General features: G+C 24.6%; 1 protein-coding gene across 2 annotated transcripts; it reads left to right on the top strand.

Moving 5' to 3' along the window:
• The first annotated feature begins 531 nt into the window (after window positions 1-531).
• LOC135923836 (mitochondrial import inner membrane translocase subunit TIM44-like) lies at window positions 532-7,798 on the top strand. 2 transcript variants are annotated; one of them, XM_065458804.1, is made up of 11 exons: window positions 532-602; window positions 645-743; window positions 833-991; window positions 1,205-1,354; window positions 2,648-2,790; window positions 3,751-3,836; window positions 4,011-4,103; window positions 4,834-4,958; window positions 5,900-5,950; window positions 6,312-6,512; window positions 7,552-7,798. In XM_065458804.1, the coding sequence occupies exons 1-11, from the start codon at window positions 555-557 to the stop codon at window positions 7,669-7,671; spliced, it is 1,275 nt and encodes a 424-aa protein (XP_065314876.1). In that variant the 5' UTR covers window positions 532-554; the 3' UTR covers window positions 7,672-7,798. The 2 variants fall into 2 exon arrangements, with proteins under 2 accessions (XP_065314876.1, XP_065314877.1); XM_065458805.1 differs by having other exon boundaries at window positions 565-602; window positions 640-743; window positions 7,552-7,796.
• Window positions 7,799-8,295: the final 497 nt, after the last annotated feature.

Genomic DNA, 8,295 nt, shown 5'->3' with positions numbered 1-8,295 from the left:
ATATTTAAAATTTATTTTAAAAATATAAAAATAATCAAATACTGTCTCTTAAAATTATTATTTATATATTAAAAACATTAAAATGCTAAAAAAAAAATTTTGGAAGAAATTAAAAAATTGTGGGAGCTTTTTGTGGGAGATTTCTAATTGTGGGAGTTTTGTGGGAGTGAGATGTATGTGGGTAAACTAAAAAATTGTGGGAGACTCCCACTGATTGGGGGAGACATGGTAACCCTGATCTGGACATGGCCAAAAATTGAAAATATAAGAGTCCGCGCTGGTTCAGAAAAGTTTGAAAAATTGAAAATCCAGACTAGTCCGATCCGATTTTAAAAATAAATCTATAATATAAAATTAATTATTTAGAAAATGTTGCAAAATCATACAATAAAGCGTTTGATATTTATTTATTTGCTTATATTTTCAATTTCTCGTTGGAACAATCAAAAATATTAATAATAAAGGTATTTTCCTGATAAATGCCAGTTGTCAAACGGGACTTGTTATGTCATTTAATTTTATACAAGGTGAGTTCAGTGTGTTCATTTTAAACAATGTTTTTGCGACATTTAATAAGAAAATCTATTCAGTTAAATATTCAGGTAAAATAATAGATTAAATAAATTAATAATACATTAGAATAGAAATATAATTTTTCTCAAATACCTCAACCAAAAAAAGGATTTTTAAATGATCTGGTGGATTCAATTAGAGATGAATTGGCTAAAAATAAGGAAATGAAGGTATAGTTTAAAATTAAATATTAATAAATGAAAAATATTATTTAATGACTTGATAAATTGTTATATCGTTTACATTATATATAATATAGGAAACTTTAAAGAAATTCAGGGAGGAATCTCGAAGATTGGAAAATTCAGAATCTTTACAACAAGTTAGGCAAAAATATCAAAAGCTTGAAAAAGATACATTGAATAGCTCTAATCACTTAAAGTATCATTTGGAGACATTACGAGATAAAATTCAAGAAGTAATTATATTTATTTATATATGGTTTTATTATATGCTTTTATAATAATGGGCAGGATAATAGGAAAATTTAATTAATTAATGAAGTCTAAATATGTACTGAGAACAATTTTTGTTGATGTTTATTAATGTTTTGGTTTGAGCCTTTAAGTAGTTCATAATTACTTTTTATTATAATAAATAAATTTGTTTATTTAAAAAATATATAATTAAGAGTTTTGAAGAAGCACAAAAATCAGATTTCACCAAAAAAGCAATTGAACTGTCTGAAGAGATAACTAAGCAAGTCAAGGGAGCAGCTGATACAGCCTCCAAGGCTGGAAAAACCTTGGGTTCCACTGAGGCCTATAAAGCCATATCAGATGTAAGAAAATTATCTTTTATATCACTTATATAATATTATGAAAACTTAATTTCTGATTAAAAATAGAGATTGAATAATAAAATATATCAAAAATTGCATTAAATTTAAAAAATATTTTTCTTCAGATAGCTTTATTATAATGATAGAAAGCATAAATTTAATCAAACATTTCACACTAATTTGTATCATTTAGTTATGATATATAGCAGAGAGAAATTTTTAGCCTACATTAAGCTAATCATTTATAAAGAAGAATTGTCTAATATCTAAACAGACAAGGAGGTAAGACATAAAGAAGAAAATTTTCCCATTTCTTTTTACTAGGGCTGTGCTGATCCACATATTTTTCACCTATCCGATCCGATATTTTCCTATATTGCTTCAAAACCGATCCGATACTGATCCGAGATTTTTACTGATTTTTAATCACCCCCATTTGAACCAAATGTAATTAAGAAATCAATATTTTTTATGCAAAAAATCGAATTATGGATTTAATTTAATTTTTTTATTTCTACAATTAACAATATAATAAAAAAATATATATTTAATAATATATACATTTTATGTTGGTATGAATTATAAAATTGTAATATTTAATATATAAAATTATAATATATTAGATTTTTTTAATATGAGAGCCTCTAGATTTTCTGGGAATAAACTTCTACGATATGGACTATCTATATCTCCTGCCATACTGAAGGCAGACTCAGATGATTCCACAGATAACGCATTTTGCAAAATTATCTTTGTCTTTTGTAAAATATATCCATAATTCAGATACCATATTTAAAAAAATTCTTTTATTTAAATTATAAATAAAAAAATTGGCGTTATTTAAAATTTAAAATAAATAAAACTTTGGGTTTTCCTTTCTATTATAAAAAAAAACTTTTAAAATAATATAAATTTATTTTAAAAAAGAAATAAAATTTAAAAAAATTATTTAGAAAATATTATAATAATGTAAAATAAATATACATAACATAAAATAAAATAAAATAACAAGAAAAAGAAAAGTAAAAAGATCGAATCGGATAGGTTTTTTTACAGGTATCGGCCCCATCCGATATTTCCGGAAAACGCTAAATATCGGTACTGATCCGATTCGATATTTAATATCTGCACAGCCCTACTTTTTACCTCTAATTTTATTTTTAAAAATATTATAATCTTGCCCCCCCCTCCCAATGCCACATATTTTAAGTTTTGTTAATATTGGCAAATAAAAGTTTATATCATTGCTTATTTATATTCACGTTTTTTTAAATAATAAAATGGAATCAAAAGAGTGTAAAAATGATTAAAGAAGAAATAGACGATCAAACCTCAATGCACAGCATGTATTATCGACCCTTAGCCAAATTACGTAAACGGAAAGAATACTCGGAACATTTAAATGACTTCTCCAACAAAATTTTTGATCCTAATAAGTAAGAAGGGAACAATGTTTAAGTTTATAACCAATTAGATACTAAAATTTTGTAAAAATGTTCTACAAATTAAAGGAAATTCGTTAGTTTTGATTAGATTCCTACAAGGCTAGCCCATTAACCTGGGCCATGGTAACATCATTAATACAATTTTGCTTCTCATAGCCCAACAAATATCAATGTTTTATTTTTCCTTCCTATTAACTTCCTACTTTTTTCTTTCTTAAATGTTACAATTATAAATTGAGTCTAAAAAAATAGGAAATGGGGAAAATTTCATTTTTTTTAATTCTATTTTGTTGATGGAATACAATTGGAAAATATTAAATTATCAAATTTATTGCTATTTAATTCATAACTAAATAAAGAATAACATTTATATTTTGAGCTTGAGTTATCTTTCCTAATTGCTTTTATATAGGAGGCAAGCCAGCCTTAGATCTTTAAAAAAACAAAGAGGATTTTTATAATTTCTAAGGTTTTTTGTAAAAAATATTTTATGATTCTTATTTTTATGCATTAAAAAAATTTTTTTTAAAATATATTCTTATTAGTTTTTTAAAAAAATTTTTTTTATTAATTTGATGTTGTTCATATTTCTATTCAATTTTTTAAATTGAAACTGCTTAAAATAAAGTTATAATTTATACATATGTTGTTCAGAATTTTGTGTGATTAATTTTTTTTTTCCCCATTGTTTATAACGGAGTTTGGAACATGAACCTGGAGAACCCTAGGAAATGGATCAAATTTAAGAAACGGAACTAGAACCACCTTTATAAATAATATAAAGAACATTCGAACTCTTTTTAGTTTAGTTTCTAACTGGTACCCAAGGTCAGACCAATATTTATTTTTATAGTCGATTTATTTTGGATCAGGCTTTGGCTGATTCTCACGACTCTATTCCAAACCATGTTTTAAATATATATTTTAATATAATCTTGTTAACATTTAAAGAGATGCCACCGACATGGTAATGCATAAAGATTCAAAATGGTACCAAAGTTGGCAAAATTGGAAGGACAATAATCCCTATATAAATAGTTTAAAAAATCTTATTTTCAATATGAATCAAAACCTTTACCCTATGTAAAATTTAAATTTAAGACCTTTTTTTACTCCACCTTAGGGAGAATAAATTATAGATTACGAAAGAAAGTAGTTAACAAATCCCAACTAAACATAATTATTTTTTTACTTATTTCTTATATTGACAGAAATTTTTGACCTCAAAACCAAGTACGATGAAAGTGACAGTGTTGTAGTGCGTGCTTCTCGTTTTGTGACTGACAAAATATATGATGTCTTTGGTTTAATATTAAGATTATATAATATGTTAATATTTTATTATTTAAAACTATGTTTATATATTTTTTTAATTTTGGCTTAATTTAATATGATAAAGTGATAAAAAAAATCCCTATGATAAAGCATAATCTTTTCCAGTATTAGATAGATTTATATTTATTATTTTTCAAGAATCGTTTTACATAGGAATTTATAACTCTAAAAAATTTAGCATTTTTATATTTTTGGTATCTAAGAAATAATTGATTATAGCTTTGATCCTTGAGGGGTATACTTGGGCATAGTAACTTTCCAAAGATTTTTAAATTGAATAATTTTTACGATATAAACTGTATTGAGTCAAAAGAGAGCACATATTAATTTTATAATTTAAAAAAATATATGAAAAATTGAAAACTAGTTTATACTAATATTTATTAATTAAATAAAAATTTAATTGCACGTTTTAATTAGATTTTTATAATTAAAATATGAAATATAATAATTTCAATTGATTTTTGACTCTCTTTACAAAAATCCTATTATAATATTTATTTAATATTAAATCTTCAAAAAAAATATTTTATAATTATAATTAATTTAAAATTAAGTTAATAAAAATTTAAAGAGGAGATATAACACTTAAAATTGGAGTGAGCTATGCCCTGTGTGCAACCACTCACTTTACCCTCTCCCCCCTTTGCTTCTCTACGGTTATTATTTCAAATATTCTTACTATATATATTTTAATAGGGGGTATTTTTAGCAAAACTGAATTGTCTGAAGTGTTAACCGAAATTACAAAATTAGATCATTCTTTCGATAAAAATGCGTTTTTAGAGGAATGTCGGAGAGATATCGTACCCAACATATTAGAAGTACTAATAAATATTATAAACTATTATGCAATAGATAAATGCCTATAATCCGGGACTTGGAGTGGAACAGAAACTCTTAATTATTTTTTGATGAATTAGAATGGAAGCGGAACACAATCATTATTGAAAACTTTATTCCATATTGATCTGATGCTTTTAAAAATGGTCCATGTGATGAGAAATTAAAAAAAAGAATTTGAAATCAAATGATAGATAAAATAAAAATAAACAGAATACCATTCAAAATTGTATAGAAAATAAAATTAAATAGTAAACATTTCTTATATTGTGTAGGATCCAAATCCCATTTACTGTATTCTAAAAACTAGTGCTGTTAATTAGTCAAGTTCTTTGGACTACAACTAAAAGTCATAGTTGAGTAACCCGACCAAAAACTCGACCATTGACTAATTTAGTCGACTATCACTGATATTTTTTATTTTTGATAGAATATATTACTGTACAATTAAAAAAATATTAAATTTTATTTATTTGTAGGAAACTAGGCGCCGTATATCTTTTGTTATATTATTAAAAACAAATGAATATAAATGTATGCCTACCTTTAAGTAATCGACTAAATTGCTTGACATAGTCAATTAAATTAGTCCATTTAGTCGACTTGAGTCGTGTTTTAGTCAACTAAATTTAGTGGTTTAACAATACTACTAAAAATTCTAACCATAAAATTGTTTAAACAAACCTTTTTCGCATTTCGTATAATCAGCAGTAAACTGATTGTCAAAAAAAATCAATAAACATAATTTAAAAAGTGCTTTTAAAATGATAATAAAGGATAAATTATATTCTGGAACGCTTTCCATTTGTGAATCCAGGGCAAAACTAAAAGAACAATGTTTCAATTCTCTGATTAAAATAAATATTTTTTCAAGCAGTGTAAAAAACATTTTAAATTACCTTATAAAATTTTTAAATTATAGGCGATGCTTAGAGGAGATCTTGATATATTGCGAGATTGGTGCCATGAAGCAGTATACAAATTTTATTTATTTTTTTTTTATTAAAAATAATTCTATTATATTAGTAATATTTTTATTCACACATTTTGATGTTTCAAAAAATAAATGTTTGCAAACAATTCTCCATTTTAATTAAAATAAACTTTGAAATGGGCATATTATAAATTATTTTCTAAAATCTTGTTTAAGAAATTCTTGTATTATTAATAGCAGATCACAATATAAGTACAAATAAATGATTAATCGACATTAAATTTTGACATTCTAATTGATGAAATACTTTATCCCTAGTCAATGATATATTATGGCATTTTTATTTTAACATTATTCTCATTTTTATCTTCTTTTTTTAAAAAAAAAAATATCTAAAAAGCCCTTCAATATACTTAGTCAGCCCTTGAAACAAGCCAAAGCATTGGGCTATAAATTCGATTCGAAACTCATCGACATTTCACCCATCGAAATAAATTCGGGAAAAATACTCGAACAAGGCCCCGTACTTGTCTTAAATTTTAACACCCAACAAATTATGTGCATACGAGACGCTTTGGGGAAAGTCATAGAAGGAAGCCCCGTAATATGATAGACATATACTAGAACCCTCCATAGGCCTGACCAATCTAACCGGATCGAACAAGAATTAATTAATTTTTTTTTAAAAAAATGAAGTTCGATTCAGGCCTGCCCTAAAATGGGTCCGATGTAGGGGTCTTATTACGTATATATTAGATATATTTATGAAATTTTTAAAAAATGATCGGTAAAGCAATATTACACGCTTATTATGTAGTACACATTAGAGATCTGCAAATCCCTGCCCAAAGGAACTTTGGGCCTAGCCTATTTTTAAAAAATAATATTTATTTTGGACTAGGTTGAGCCTAATTTTTTTCAAAAATTTTAAGCTGGGTTGGGATTAAATTTTTAAATAATATCATCCAATTTTGTGAATAAATTGATATTTTTTAAAATTCCAACAAGGCGCCACAATATATTTTTTACAATTAAAAAAATATTTTTCTATATTTAAATTTCGGGCATGGCAGATAAATAATTTTTATTTGTTATGATTAAATCAAAATTTTTTATATTCACATCACCTAATAAATTCCTAGTTTAAAAAAAGAATTTGAATTCAGTTTGAGAGTTGGTTCTTAGCCCTGATTTTATGGTATCATGATTTTTTTCCCATGTTTATTTAAAATTAGAAATTAAGGGTATTATAATCACTATTTCTATTCTTTTAATTAGTAATTTGAATTTAAACCAATACCAATATAAACCAATAGCAATACCAATACAAGAAATAGAAAATATTGTTTAAACCAATACCAATATTTTAGACCCAATATTAATACAAATTTTGTTAATATTGGGTTTGCTATTGGTTCCCAGCCCTATCCCTAGTATACATAACTTTTTTGTTCTTAAAGTACTGATCGTAATTATATTATGCTAATTGATAAAAATAATGTTATAACATTTGGATTAGTTTAATTGAAGAATATTTGAACTTTTAATAAATTGATTTTAAATGATGAGAAAATGCATGCACTTTTTGGTAACTTGCATAAATATTTTAAACGATTTTATTTGTTATTAATGCTTAAAAGGATAAAATAATGAGAATGCAATATGTATGGATATTATGCAAAGATGTTTCCGAGATGGATCCTAAGGCGTCCTGGAAACTTCTGGATCTTTCTATTCAGGCTTATAACCAATGGACTTAAAATATATTTGTATTATATTATACATATTTTTATTTTATTCAAGCTTATAACGAATGGACATAAAATATTTTGTATTATATTATACAACTTTTTATTTTAATTATATAAATCGAATTGTGATATGTATATTAATATTTTTTTAATTAGCAAATTATAATAAAATAACCAGTCATATATTTTATAAACTATGCTATTTTGGGAATATTTGGAACATATTTTTTATTATTTTATTAATTTCTAAATTTTAGGAATGAATTGAAGCCATCAAAACTATGATGTACAAATGAATAATAAAACTTTACTTAGCTGACACCCCAATAAACCCAAGGCAATATTCTAGTTGTAGATACTATTGAATAAGAAAAATCTCCAAATTATCTCTACAACTTTTTGATTTAAAAATAAATTCAATAATTTAGATACTCAAAATATATACATTTATTTAACTATAATCGATTTCTATAAAATCTAAAATTTGCATCAAACTTTAATGATTTTTTGTTTTTTAATAATTTAGGCCAAAATAATATGCAATTATTTTTAAATGTAAATCAATCTCTATACAGTTTGAAATACTCTTAGAGTTGGGATTAGAATATTTGATTTAAGCTTAAAATGAAAAAA

This window comes from Gordionus sp. m RMFG-2023, chromosome 2 (genome assembly GCF_954871325.1).
Source record: "Gordionus sp. m RMFG-2023 chromosome 2, tfGorSpeb1-WG-v2, whole genome shotgun sequence".
In the NCBI taxonomy this organism is placed as follows: domain Eukaryota; kingdom Metazoa; phylum Nematomorpha; class Gordioida; order Chordodea; family Parachordodidae; genus Gordionus; species Gordionus sp. m RMFG-2023.
This window is presented reverse-complemented; position numbering and strand designations above follow the sequence as displayed.

Bases quoted from the DNA above. Each gene is read 5' to 3' on its own strand.
- LOC135923836 (XM_065458804.1), top strand. From the start codon at position 555: ATGTTTTTGCGACATTTAATAAGAAAATCTATTCAGTTAAATATTCAG. The intron at 1,355-2,647 runs GTAAGAAAATTA...TGGAATCAAAAG, and splicing joins CCTATAAAGCCATATCAGAT to AGTGTAAAAATGATTAAAGA. The intron at 3,837-4,010 runs GTTTAAAAAATC...TTATATTGACAG, and splicing joins CAATAATCCCTATATAAATA to AAATTTTTGACCTCAAAACC.